Source organism: Phocoena sinus, chromosome 5 (assembly GCF_008692025.1).
Source record: "Phocoena sinus isolate mPhoSin1 chromosome 5, mPhoSin1.pri, whole genome shotgun sequence".
In the NCBI taxonomy this organism is placed as follows: Eukaryota; Metazoa; Chordata; class Mammalia; order Artiodactyla; family Phocoenidae; genus Phocoena; species Phocoena sinus.
The window spans coordinates 95,226,810-95,240,989 of NC_045767.1; the positions used below are offsets into that span (position 1 = coordinate 95,226,810).

Sequence of the window (14,180 nt, forward strand, 5' to 3'; positions counted from 1 at the left end):
CTTGGTTGCCTCCAAGTTTTGGCAATTATGAACAAAAGCTTCTGTAAACATCCATGTGAAAGTTTTTGTGTGGACATTAGATTTCACCTTATTTGGGTAAGTGTCAAGGAGCACAGTTGCTGGGTCGTATGGTAAAAGTATGTTTAGTTTTGTAAGAACCTGCCAAACTGTCTTCCAAAGAGCCTGTCCCATTTTGCATTTCCAACAGCAAGGAATGAGATTTCCTGTTTTTCCACATCCCTGCCAGCATTTGGTGTTGTCACTGCTTAGAATTTTATCCATTCTAATTGGTGTGTAGGGGTATTGTTTTAATTTTCAGTTCTCTAATGGCCTATGACATTGAGCATCTTTTCACGTGCTTTCTTGCCATCTGTGTATCTGATGTCTATTCAGATATTTTGCCCATTTTTAATTGGGTTGTTTGTTATCTTATTGTTGGGGTTTAAGAGTTCTTTATATGTTTTAGATACAAGTCCTGTATCAGATATGTGTTTTCAGATATTTTTCTCCCAGTGTATGGCTTGTCTTTTGATTCCATTCAGACATTTGAGTTTTCAGGGGAGGAAACTGCGGCTCAGAAGACTGTGTGATTTGCTACAGGTTTCATGGCTAGTCGGTGCCAGAACGAGAGCCCCAAGTGCCTGATTCTTTTGTGCTGTGTGGTTGCCACTGAAGAAGCAGCTCTAAGACGCCCTCCTGGTTGGAATGCCGAGTGATTGAATTTTTATTTTTAAAAGGATTGCCCTCACTTTAATCTTCCCTGTCTAGGGTAGAAGAGATGAGGGTCTGAAAGTGGATGAACAGCTGGCCAAAGAGGATGCCCAGGTCGGTAACAGAGCAAAGAAAACATCTCCTTTAACGATTCTCCCTCCTGACTGCGTTCTCACTTCTAAGGCACCAGCCAGGGTCATGCTCTCTCCTGTCCTGTCTGGAGGAGAAGCCTGACACCTGGGGATCCCCTAACCCCACCTTTCTGCCTTCCCCAGTGGTGGTTATTATTCCCCCGGCCCCTGCCACACAACTGTCAGATTTCCAGTCCACTAAAAGTGAGAGACACGGATTATCGATGATCTCAATGACCTGTAAAATAAACTTGCCCCTCTTGTCATCCCACCTCCTCAGAAAGAGACAGAATTGGGTCTGTAATAACATTTAAGTCTTCTCCCTTGTCCAACAGATTCTGTATAATGCTGGTGAGAACAAATGGGGCACGGATGAAGATGCGTTCACTGAGATCCTCTGTTTAAGGAGCTTTCCTCAACTGAAACTGAGTATGGACTCGCATTACAATCCTTTTTTGCATTGTATTGTTTTGGCAAATATTTCAAGGTTTAACATACATAGTTCTGGAAAACAAAGTGAAAAATCGTGAAGGCTGTCCCATTTTTACGTACAAACATTTCAGGAAACAACCTGGGGGGTGGGGGTGGGAGGGATGGCAGGGAGAAGAGAGGCACAGCTCTCTGGGGTGAGAGCAGAGAGGAGTGTTCCCGTGGGATGGAGGAGCCTGACGGCACTGCTTCCAGCCCATCTCTTGCCTAGTTAGCCACTTTCCAGGAAAACTAGGCACTGTGGGTGAGTCTTTGTTAATGCATTAATGCAGATTAACATTTAGCTTTTTCTGACATGAAGGTACATGGGTGAGGGGGAACACTTTTTATCAGACCAGCTATTCCATGGAACACCTCAGCACCCACCCCTTCACTCATGCATCTCTCTGAGTCATTCTGGAAGCAACGGCACCCAGAAACCCAAATCTCCACTTACTAGGGACATCTGACTGTGGCTCCCCAGTGCTGGTCTAGAGAACAACCACAGTGATGACTACGCTTATGCCAAGTTCATGGGAAAATGAGGAAACTTGGGCATTAAATTTCATCCTTTTTATAAAACAATGGCAGTAGTATATTATAGTTGCTTTATTGATGTCTTTGTTTGAAAAATAAAGACCAAACAATCCTAGATCTCTCTCCAAATTTTCTTGTTTTGAAATTCACTTGGAAAAAATATACTTGGCTTACAAAGTATGCCTACGTGCTCGGTGACGTAGGTACAGGTTTTGCTTTTGGGCAAATGTTGGTCAAGTACTTTGAATGCCTCCTAGTAAGTATGAAGTAGGCCAAGCTGCCTTAGGGAATGATTGACTCGGCACAAAATCTTCATAATTAAGATTTCTTTAGCAGATTTAAAACATATTTGACTCATGACCACATTATTGTTTCCCAGGTGCTGCTATAATTTAAAAGTAGCCCACCTTATTAGATAAATTATTTATCTGTTAACCTTTCAGGCTATTTTAAATGCTTACAGCCTGGGGAATGGGGAGGGAAGAGAGGAGAGAGAGAGAGAGATTGATCATTGAAGAAAATGGCCTATGAAGTTCAGGTTTTATTGCAGATGACATTTTTTTTAAAGTAGTAAACAAACAAAAACTTCTGTGCTGAGTTTTTGATGTTTTAAAGGAGTTTTTGAGCTTGCCACTTAATAACCTGATTTGCTGCCTATCAAATCAAAAACCACAATATATTCAAGTGTGGTCAACTGGGATACTTTAAATATTTTTGTGGTGCTGGTTTTTGTTTTAGCATTTGATGAATACAGAAATATCAGCCAGAAGGACATCGAGGACAGCATAAAAGGAGAATTGTCTGGGCGTTTTGAAGACTTACTGCTAGCCATAGGTAAGCCCTTGAGTGCTTATAAACTGAGTTACTTTGCACTTGTTTTAAATAAATCTCAAGATTAGCTCTTTTCGTCTCAGAATCCTGACTGATTTCATCCTTATGCTTCTCATAGACCTCAGCACCGTCCATGGTACACACAATATGCTCAACTAATATTGTTAAATGGATGCCGGAAGAAGTTATCTTTTTAGGTCTTCCTTTGCCTTTTAACTCTGTATTTGTCTTGTTACCACGTTTGGATCGTCAACTCCTTGAGAGATAAAAATATTACATTCTTGCTGGCATTTTTATGGAGGCTGTTGAAAACACAGACCTAAGCCCATTTGGTAATTCATCATATTTGGTTATTTTTGGCAGTGGCCTCCCAAAGTTAAACTCAGGTCGGAACTACAGATCTCCTCCCTCTTGGTGATGCAAACAGGGAATATCAGAAAGAAAATAAGTCACAGACTGAATCCGTTCCTGGAGAGACACATGGATTAACAAGCAGACAAAAGCACGGTTATTTATATAAGCTGATCTGTCTTCTCAATCAGGTCTCTGCAGTCTGTGCTTTTAGGAACCCAAAGAACACCTTGCAAGAAAGATTGCATTCAGAGAAATGAGACACTCTTGGAAGACAGGATTCAGTGACCATTCTAGTCAGAGTCAGGCAATGAAAATCTAAGTGCTCGTCCAGAAACAGGATTGTTCGGAAGCCTAAAGAGCAATCCTAACTTGTTATGAACAATCCTGAGTTGTTCAGAACCCAATGTTGGGTGGCTATTGGGCTTGCTCCAGGCTGCTTCTCCATTAACGCCAGGGTAGGAGTACCTGTACTCCACACAGCTTGTCATTTCGCCGATGAAAAATCATATCTAACGTCCATCATGATAATTAATAGCTCCTACGGTGAGTTAAAGATAGCTGATGTCTGAGGGTAACCTCCTGCGGGGTGAGCCTCTGATTCATCTTGCAAATGTTAATTACCATCTCTGGAGGGTGAACTCCCCATTAGGGTGCCTCAAATTGTGTTTTTAAATAAACACTCATCAGGCACCTCGCTCAGCGTTGTGCTAACCTCTTTACAAATACCAACCCATTTAAGCCTCGTAACAATCCCATGATTAGGGACTATTATTACCCCCCCCCCCCCGCCCCGTGGCAAACCTGAGGCACCAGAAGGTTAAGTTCCTTCCCCAAGTTACCCAGGGAAAGTGTGGTAGAGCTGGAATTCTAACCTAGGCACTTGGGCTCCACAGTCTAGGATGTCAACCAACCCCTCCAATATGCTGCAGCGTGAACAGAGACTGAAACCTGCACATATCACACAGTCCATGCTCAACTATTGATATTTTAAATTGCAGAAAATATCCCAGGGAGCAAGCACTCACTAAAGTCTGGGCGTTTCCTCCACATATGTTATTTCATTTAACTTCTGAGCCTCTCTTCAGTGCCAAGAATAGGACTGTTGATCCAAATGCCGCTTAAAATATATGACTCTGATTGATTTGCTAAAAGATAGGCCAAGAAGGAAAAAGAAGCTGCTGCTTCAATTAAAAAATATGCATCAGGGACTTCCCTGGCAGTCTAGTGGTTAAGACTCTGCACTTCTACTGCAGGGGGAACAGGTTCAATCCCTGTTCGGGGAACTAAAATCCCACAGGCGTACAGCGTGACATGGCCAAGAAAAAAAAAAAAAAGGAACTAGAGACCAGCCTCCATAATTAGCTGTGAGAATATTCCAGTGGCAATGATATAGCCAGTTAATTTTTTTCCATTTCTTTTATTTAATATTTATTTGGTTTTTATTTGTTTGTTATGTTTTAATTTTTTTGGCTGCATTGGGTCTTAGTTGCGGCACATGGGATCTTTCGATGTGGCGTGCGGGCTTCTCTCTAGTTGCGGTGCGTGGGTTTTCTTTGTCCAGTTGTGGCACACGGGCTCCAGAGTGCATGGGCTCAGTAGTTGTGGCATGCGGGCTTAGTTGCCCCATGGCATGTGGGATCATAGTTCCCTGACCAGGGATTGAACCCATGTCTCATGCACTGGAAGGCAGATTCTTTACCACTGGACCACCAGGGAAGTCCCTCCATTTCATATTTTAATCTTTACATCAATTTTGCTGCTTTTTACCTTGCCTGCTGTAATATTTGAAAAACTTTATTGAGATGTACAAATTCTCACTTCGTTGAGCTAAGAAGCTTTTTCGGAAATAGACATTGAATTATGCACTAAATTATGCACATTATTTTTTCAAGTAAAAGAAAGACCTTATAATTGAAAGTTCAAGGTATGTCACACTTTCATTTTCTATTTCAGTCTACCATTGGAATACAACAGTGTTTTTTTAATCTTTATTGAGCTATAACTTAAGTACCATAAAACTCACCCAAAGTATGCAATTCAGGGCTTTTTAGTGTCTTAACAGAGTTTTGCAACTGTCACCACTATCTAAGTTTAGGATATTTCCATCAGCCCCCAAAGAAACCCTGTGCCCCTTGACAGTCACTCCCCACTCCTCCCCAGCCCCCAGCCCCTGGCAACTACCAGTTTACTTTCTGTGTTGATAGATCTGCCTGTCCTGGCTATTTCATATACAAGGACTCTAATACAGTATGTCAACGCATAGCTTTTGACGTGAAAAACCATCTGAGTTCTAACATCTTAGAAATGCATGGTAGGAAGATCGCCAGCTGTCAGATCTGGGCTTAGATAAGGAGAGGCTTTATTCAAACAGACTATTTCAATAGGGAGAATAGTTGAGTCTCAGAAATGCACAAGAGTCTGAAAATCAAACAGAAAAAGCTTTTCTTTTATGGGGAGGAGATAAACAGACCTCAGCAGAAACTTTCAAAGGGAAGTTGGACAAGCAAGGCGGCATAATCATTGGGGGTTGACAGGAAATGTGTCTCGCTGTGTCAACTGGTTCTCAGGACCAGCTGAAAAGGGGACGCGTTCTGCATTTCAGCACCTGCTCAGGCTGGGGGCCAAGCTGGGGTTCAGGGGCCTGTGTGGGGGAGGGGAGGGGCCTGAGTAAATTTTGGTCAAGAGAGCATCTGCGGGCAGCTGTGAACACTGGGTCATCATAATGAACTTCAGTGGACTCCCTGATTTTTAGGAATTTCCCTCAGTTTCCCTGCTGGGGTTGGGTCTTAAAGCAAGCTTCCTTATACTGCATATGCCACCATCTCCCCAAATATTCCTGAGGAACAAATCGTGTGTTTAAGAACATAAAGCGGAGAACAAGGTAAAGGGTTATGAAAAGAAAGGATTCTCTGAGTTTAGTCTGGGGTGAGGGAGATGATTGAAAAGCTTAATAGCTTAAAAGTGGGCATAAAACTTTCAATCAAATGATTAAGGCTTGCCGAATATTACTTTGAGAAAAAAACAGGTAATATCAATTTGCATCCTTGATTTCTTCTCAGACAGCTTCAAATCTATAACTGTTTTCATGTTTCTCCCAGATTCCATGTTTCTAATATATTTCTCTTTCTGTTTCCCTTAAATCACTTACACAAAAGGCCTTTTAGCTTTCCTTAAGGGAGTCTGAAAGGCATCATGAGAAAGTCACTATTCTTGTTCTGTTCTCCAAAATTCATTATAAAATTCCTTCACTTTGGGTCAGATTCCTACCTAGAGGTCAGATGTAAGACGATAAAAATAATTGTGTTGCCATAAATAGATTTATTCCCTACAGACTTTTCTAGTCCTGGCTGTTTTCACTTTACTTAAAGGATAATTAATTTGCTTATGTTTTTGCCTATTATCTTTTTCTTATTCTGCTTTACTTGTTATTTCAAAATAAAGAATTGAAAGATTGTAGTATTTTTTTTGATGACTGAATTTAGATTATAGGTGCTGGTTCTAATGTAATGAATCAACCTATAAATTCTAATCCAGTCATTTAAGGGAAAATCTTTCCATTGGAAAAACTGGTTTTAAACTGAGCTGCAGTGCCCTTACTTACCTAATGTGTTATTTGGAGCAACACCTCTGCAGTCTTTAGACCCAAGCTATTCATCAGTAGTCAAAGATGCTAGAAACGGAGCAGTGGTACACCCTAGGGAGTTATCAATGTAAGCGTAGGTGTTGGTGTGTCTGGGATCTGGAAATGAGTCAGCGGCTGTGAGAGTTTCTTTGGCAGGTAATTTTATTTTCCCTGTGGCTAAGGATAATTACTGTGCTAAAGTTCCATGCAAATATGACATTATAAGGCTTTGAAATTCAGGTTAAGTATTCATTCACTCTTTCATTCTAAAGAAAAACCAGGAATGGGGAGGAGAGTGGTATGGTTACTTAAAAAAAATTTTTGTTAAACGTATTACTGTAGATTAACTCAATTTCTGTTAAATGAAACTGAACATTACTTTGCTTTTTTATAACAGTCTGTTGTGCAAGGAACACGCCTGCCTTTTTAGCTAAAAGACTGCACCAAGCTTTGAAGGTTGGTCTGGAAATTTCATATATATTCTTAACTTGCCTCAAGGAGAATGTAAAAATATTGCTTAATGTTGATGGAATTTCGTATTTCTTTTCCACCTTGATGAGTTCTTTCCTGTAGCTAATGTGTCTACTAATTTGGCTCATTGGTTGTTAATGAGTACCCTAATCATTACAGACGTAGGTACACTGAAGTGTTGAGTAAATCATTTCCCCCACTTCACAGTAATGTGGGCAGTCAACTTGCTTTAGGATGGCAGACCTCCAGCGTGAGCCAGTAGCCTCCCAAGCTGCCTTACTTAAACCAAACTGCGTCAGCGGCCTCTCATGATACAGAAACCCTGTGTTTTCTCGTCTGCTGCCACTGCTGGATGGGGAGCTCCAGGAATCTGTTCAGGAGGTTTTCTTGCTCTTTTATGTCTTTAGACCCTCATACTGAGCCTGGCACATAGAAGGTGCTTACTTCAGTTTCTTCCTGGACATTTCCTGTGGAAGTCCATGTGCTCCTACAAAGCTGTGTCCAAAGTAAACACATCATTTTCCTCACCTCACCTCCCACCCCAGTCTTGCCCCCCATCCTGCATTCAGTCATCTCAGTGGATAACCCCAGCAGGAACTAGCCTTGCCCAAGTCGCTGAAGTTATGCCTTTCCTCCCCAGCCTTGTTTCTACGCATCAGCCACAGCCTTCTTTCTGTTTCTTGACTGTGCTGAGCCTCTTCCCATGTCAGGGTCTCTGCATGTGTCATCCTCTCTCCTCCAGGTCTGCCTATGGCTGTCTCCTTCTCATCTCTGAGGTCTCAGCTCAGATGTCACCTCCTGGGAGAGGCCTTCCCTCACTACACCAGTCAGCTGGCCTCCTTTCACTCACACTCCATCCCATCATTCTTATTACCATGTACCCAAGCAACTTGTTCATTGTCTTTACTGTCCATCTCCATCTATTAGAACGTAAACTGCATGAGAACAGAGATATCATCTGTGTCGTTCACTACCATATGCACAGCACATGGCACAATGTCTGGCACGTAGGAGGTGCTCAATAAGCATTTGTTGAATGAATGAATAAATGAATAGTGTCAATATTCACCTAACCGTTCAGCGAGAAATGTTACACTTCCCTCTCCTTCATTCTCCTCAGATGATATATCATTAAGTTTTGTCAATCAACCTTTATGAGCATCTCTTCAATCTATCCATTTTCTCCATCCCTACTGCCATTATTCTAGGTCAGGCCATCATCATCATCATCTTTCTGTCTCTGTCTCTGTCTCTCTGTCTCTCCCCTTCTCTCTCTGGTTATGTAATCATCTCTGGATGGGTCCCAAAGCTTCTAGTCTTATTCTGTTATCTTCATCCCACCCTTGCCCTGCAGTCCATTCTTCATACTGTTGCTGTCAAAGGAATTTTCAGAAACCACAAATCTGATCTGATCTCAACACCCTCATGTTTAACAGATTGCAGTAGTTCTTCACACTTGGGATAAAGTCGAATTTCATTTCACAGTTTACAAAGTCTGGCCTTTCTGGACATATTTCTTGCTGTTCTTTCTGATTATTTATGTTCTTGCCCTAAATCATCACACATGCTGTTTCCTGTGTAGGAACACTTGTTTTCCTCTCTGTAAGAACTCCATTCCTTCTTCCCCTGGCTGATTATTTAGGCCCCAGCTTAAATACCACTTTCTCAAACAGACCTTTCCTAATCTTTGATCTATCTTAGGCCTCCCGAGCATATGCTCCCATAGTACCCTGTCGTTCCCATATGTCAGGTTTTATTGTAATGGCCCATTTTCTCGCTTGTATCCTTTACAAACTTGAAAGTTTAACCGGGGCATCTCCTCTCTGTTTTTCAGCATTTGACAATGTGATGGCACAAAGTGCTCAATAAATATTGCTTGAATAAATGAATGTTGATGTTTGATGAAAAATGAGTGAAGGAGAGTCACTGTGGTTGAATATTTTGTGTACCATTATCTATGTCCTGTAAATATAGTGCTATGTGTTGTTTTGTGAGCAATGAGATTGGTATTGTGGACGCTTGCATTTCTCAACAGGGCGCTGGGACTGATGAGTTTACTCTGAACCGAATAATGGTTTCCAGATCAGAAATTGACCTTTTGGACATTCGAGCAGAGTTTAAGAAGCAGTATGGCTATTCCCTACATTCAGCAATTGAAGTAAGTCTCTTCTTTAAAATAGCAAAACATATCATGCCTCTCTCTACCCATCCTTTTTCCCTTATAATTCTCAAAACATGGAGATGTGTGACTTAGGTTTCTCTCTCTTGTCAGTGTGTAAATGTGTTTCCTGAGTTTAAAAGAGTAATAACAAAATATCCCTTAAAGACAGTGATTATTTTTCAGCTCTTAAAATCCCAGGCACATAAAAGACACTCAACATTTCTTTCAGGTTTAGTGGCCACTAATTTTTCTTCTTTTGTGAATTGCAAGTTGCTTAACCTATTTTTTATATTGCAGTATTTTAACTTATTTCAGTTCTTCTTTCTGACAATAGAAGAAAAGTACGTACTTTAAATTTCTTCTTCGTTTGACTCAAAAGGTAACACTGTTCTGCACCTTGGAGTTCTTTTTATTTCAGGATATAGGAAGCTTTCTCATTCTTTTTAACAGCTGCCTATCATTCCATTATTTGTATATTTGTACCTACCACATCAACAGATGTTTCAAGTTTCTTGCTATTATAAACAACGCTGCAATACGCATATACAATTTCATAAGGTACAGGTGTATCTGAGGGATAAGTTCTCGTGAGTTGGTAGGATTGCTGAGACAGATGTAAATATATCCATAATTTTGGTAAATATTACCAGTTGACTTCCACTGCACCTCAGTTCGTCAGCTAGATCCATTCACCAAGATCGTTCGTTTTTTGGTTTTTGTTTTTAATGAGAGCTGTTGTTTTTGCACTAAACCTTTGCAGGAAAAGATGCACGCCTAAGTTGAAATAGAAAACTTATTCCAAAAGGCAGCTGTCAGGCTGTGCCTGGGGCTTAGCACAGACAGATTCCATCAACTGCTCATACTCAACGAAATTTGAATCGATCTGACACATTACAATAGTTTCAATCAACAGAGAAAGATACGATAACAATAACCAAATTGTTTTTACCAAGGCAGAGAAGGAGAGGCATATGTTTTATAAAGATTGCCAGTAACAAGGTTGAAACATGAAGAAAGCCTTCAGTTCACCCTTGGCAAACTAGGAAATTCAGTTAACTGGTAGCTCTCCCTGCCCCCCCTCCACGGTCTGGGTAATTGAGGCTTATTGTATTAGGAAACATTTAAGCAACGTGTATCTTGACAGAAAAGAAAAATCCATTGCTGCAGAGGTCAGTGTGTAATTTAAAATTATCTAAGGTTTCTTCACTTCTGTCACCTAACATACATTATCAAGTAATCTCATTACGTTTTCAAGACTGACGAATAGGATGTTTTCGATGGTTAAAATTCTGCAATTCAGGAGCTAGAGTTCCATTTTGTATATCATCTCAGCCTTGGGTTCCTCTTCCTTCCGCCTTTAATTTAGACATTTCTCTGCTCATTAACACCTTTCTCAAATGATGACTGGAGGGGAGGAGAAGAGGAAGAGAGTAGCTGAGAACAAATGTGTATTTCTTAATAATAGGATCTTAATTTAAAAATTCGATGAAATTACAGTTTTTGGTAGATTTCCTTTATCAACAAGTTGAGTACCTATTTAATAAATAGCATAATTCCAGGGTCTTTAAAGGAAAATATAATAGCTACGCTCAATTAATTCATAATCTATGTGGAGACTGAGGTGGGCATAAATAAAACAATTACAAGATAATAATATGAGTTACCACAGTATTCTGCCTAATAATATTTCACATTGATAGTACATACTAAAACGTGAGATTATAAATGCAAAAGAAATTTTTTTTTAAAAGAGAGAATAAAGTGGCTGACATAAAGAAATAATATGGGGCTTCCCTGGTGGCGCAGTGGTTGAGAGTCCGCCTGCCGATGCAGGGGACGAGGGTTCGTGCCCCGGTCCGGGAAGATCCCACATGCCGCGGAGCGGCTGGGCCCGTGAGCCATGGCCGCTGAGCCTGCGCGTCCGGAGCCTGTGCTCCGCAACGGGAGAGGCCGCAACAGTGAGAGGCCCGCGTACCGCAAAAAAAAAAAAAAAAAAAAAGACGTTTGGGATTAGATAGGGACTATTTCTTGGGAAATGGGTCTTGAGCTTGCCTTTCAGGTGAATAAGCATGTGTTAAGTGCTTCGCATGAGCCAGGTGCTATGCCGGTCAGTAGGCTCTCAAAGGGGAATGCTCTAGAAACATATATATGATGAGAAGTAGGAGGATAAGAATTAAGGAGGCACTTGATTGATTAGGAGTCTACCTTGGGAATACGGAAAAATAAAATCTGAGTGGCAATATGCATTCAGTTGAAAGGAAGACTTGAGATCACAGAATTCGTATTCCATTCATTCCATTTAAAATATTTACTGAATGTATATTATGTGCCAGGTTCAGGATTACAATTATAAGTAAAGAAAACAGTTTTCTGTCCTTATGGAATTAGAACTAAATGTAAAATTACAACCATGTTCAATGTAAAGGAGATTGTGCTATAAGACCACATAACAGGAGGATTTGACCTATAGGAAGGTTATGATTCAGATCTAAAAATGACTAGACTTAACAAGGCGAAGGCTGTGGGGGTCAGAGGTCAGCAGAGCCTTCTAACAGAAGGAATTGCAAGTGGAAAGATCTCGTGGTGGAGGAAACATTAATGAAAATTGAGGCTGGCGGGACCAGATCATTCAGGACTTTTTCTGGCAATGTCTAAGGATTTTGTCTTGCTTAAGAGCGATGGGAGGCCAGTGAAGTGTTTAAATTTTAAGCACCTAGTGTCATGACCAGAAGTATATTTAGAAAAGATCCCTGTGACTGTGGAGAATGAATTGGACATAAGATAGAAGGTATGTGGGGTGTTGAGTTACTATATTCGTCATATTACGGTAGCTCTGACTGTAACACAAAATAGTGATGCAAAGCTACTGGTAATACAAAAGGAGGAAAGAGCAAAGACTCAAAAGATATCTAGGAGTTAAAACTTAAGGGACTTGGTATGAACATCTTGGTGTGAGGAGAAAGGAAGGGAAGGAGTCGAGGATGACTCCCAGGTTTCTAACTCCCAGACTCATAACAAACGTGGCATCTTGTACTGTAAAGCCTCAGTCTCACCTGGTATCTTTTCTGAACCAAGATCCTTTTTTGGCTAGCCTAGGGGAGAGGAACTGGGAAACATACTCTGTGGGGATGTAGTTCATTTCACTTTCTTAAGTCAGGAAGTATAGTTTGGTGTTAAGGAGCCAGGTTAACTGGGTTCAAATCCTCCCTCTGCATTTATTCTCTATATAGTTTGGGGCAAATTTCCCAACCTCTGTTTTTCTCGTTTTACTTATCTGTTAGGTAGAACTACTATGGTATCTACTGTACAGAGTTATTATAAGGGTTAAAGGAGTTAACCCTTAGAAGAGCAAGTGTTTGATAAATAATATAAATATTATTAAAACTATAATTTCCTAAAGTTTTGTGAGAAAAATAAGATTATGTAATATTAGGTAATCGATGCACTCATTTTTTTAAACCCAAATTGAAATTTAATTGCAGTATATCAGGAAGAATTTAAACATCATATATTATAAAGAAGATGCTAGGCTGGAACAGGATTACACTCAGGTGTGAATGGGTGATGGAATTACAGGTGCATTTCACTAAATGGTACAGGTCATGAGCCTTACACGCCAGTGAATCCCCTAGTGCTGTGCGATTTGCTTCATTCATGGTCCCCTCATTATTTACGTCATGTCTGTCCTCTCCATCGGTCCTGTCCCTTACAGTCAGATACTTCTGGAGACTATGCAGTCACACTCGTAAAGATCTGTGGAGGGGACGACTGAGTCAAGAATGTCATTTCTAAAGGCTGCCTGCTCCCATGACGGACGTTTCCCACAGCTCTAATTACTTCTTTCTCGCAGTATTTACAAGTACAAGCAAGTGTCAAGAGCAACCTGTTTTCCTAATAGAGATTTTCATTGTTCCATAATATAACAACAACAAAGTGATTATTATCGTAGAGCATCTCATCATAATGTAGCCGTTTATAAATGAAATTTTTAAATGACATTAAGGGTCAGCTAATACTATCCAAATTATATTTCTGCTTTGGAAGTGAGACTCTGTTCAGTTCTAAAACATAAAATGCAAAACAGTGTAATACAAGTTCTTGCCTCTGTAAAAGGTAATCTGTTGTTATCATCAACCAGCATTGTTTGGTACCTGGCACTGACAACTAATGATATTTTAAAACATGTTTTGGTTATAAAGCTGTTGCTGCTTCCATTTGTCTACCGTCTTATTAATCACATTCATCCTTAAGAAAGGAATAAAAACGAAGATGTATGTACTCCTGGCTTCCCCTTTCTCGTCTGATCAAGCTAGAGCAGTGGCAATGCATAATAATTTATTTCAGAAAACATCTGCTGAACTACTGATCTAACCATTGCCCATCTGAATGGCAAGCATGAATTGTGGTCATTTCATGTTAAATACTACTTTCCCAGAAGGGGTGTTTAGAATCAAGTTTCTAAGATATGCTTTTCCTCTAAAATAAGTTGGCAAAACTACACATTTCAACAAATCTTTCATGTTACCTTTGAAAGGGACCTAGGATGAAATACCTAGACTAAAAGGAAGTATATAAGGTAAAAAATTCTAGTTGGAGTTATTAGTCTGAACTAAAATAGAAATGATAGCTGTATGAGAAACAGTGATGTCCAGAACTTTTAATCAGTGGATTCCACTGGTCAACATTTCTGAGACCTGGCAGAAAGATGGAGAAGTTATTTCTCATTCTGAGATTTCCAAAATGCATATGGGAACAAAGCACAGGGATTTAGAATCCACATACCAGCTTTTGACATCCTGCCCTACCATTTACCACTCTGTGATGCTGGGAACTACGAAACCCTGCTAAACCAAAGTTTTCTCATCTTAACAGCACTCACCTCTCTCATAGGTTT

General features: G+C 40.3%; 1 protein-coding gene across 8 annotated transcripts in view; it reads left to right on the forward strand.

The window, feature by feature from the left end:
* The window catches only part of ANXA3 (annexin A3), a 54,663-nt gene extending 41,099 nt beyond the window's left edge, over positions 1-13,564 (forward strand). For 6 of the 8 annotated variants that reach the window (XM_032633609.1, XM_032633607.1, XM_032633608.1 and 3 more), the window contains 6 exons: positions 769-825; positions 1,178-1,271; positions 2,586-2,681; positions 7,052-7,110; positions 9,161-9,283; positions 12,999-13,564. In XM_032633609.1, the coding sequence (XP_032489500.1) occupies positions 769-825; positions 1,178-1,271; positions 2,586-2,681; positions 7,052-7,110; positions 9,161-9,283; positions 12,999-13,058 (489 nt within the window). In that variant the 3' untranslated portion in view covers positions 13,059-13,564. Of the gene's footprint in view, positions 1-768; positions 826-1,177; positions 1,272-2,585; positions 2,682-2,796; positions 2,815-7,051; positions 7,111-9,160 lie in introns of all 8 variants that reach the window. The other 2 variants (XM_032633605.1, XM_032633604.1) reach the window with 2 other exon arrangements.
* Positions 13,565-14,180: the final 616 nt, after the last annotated feature.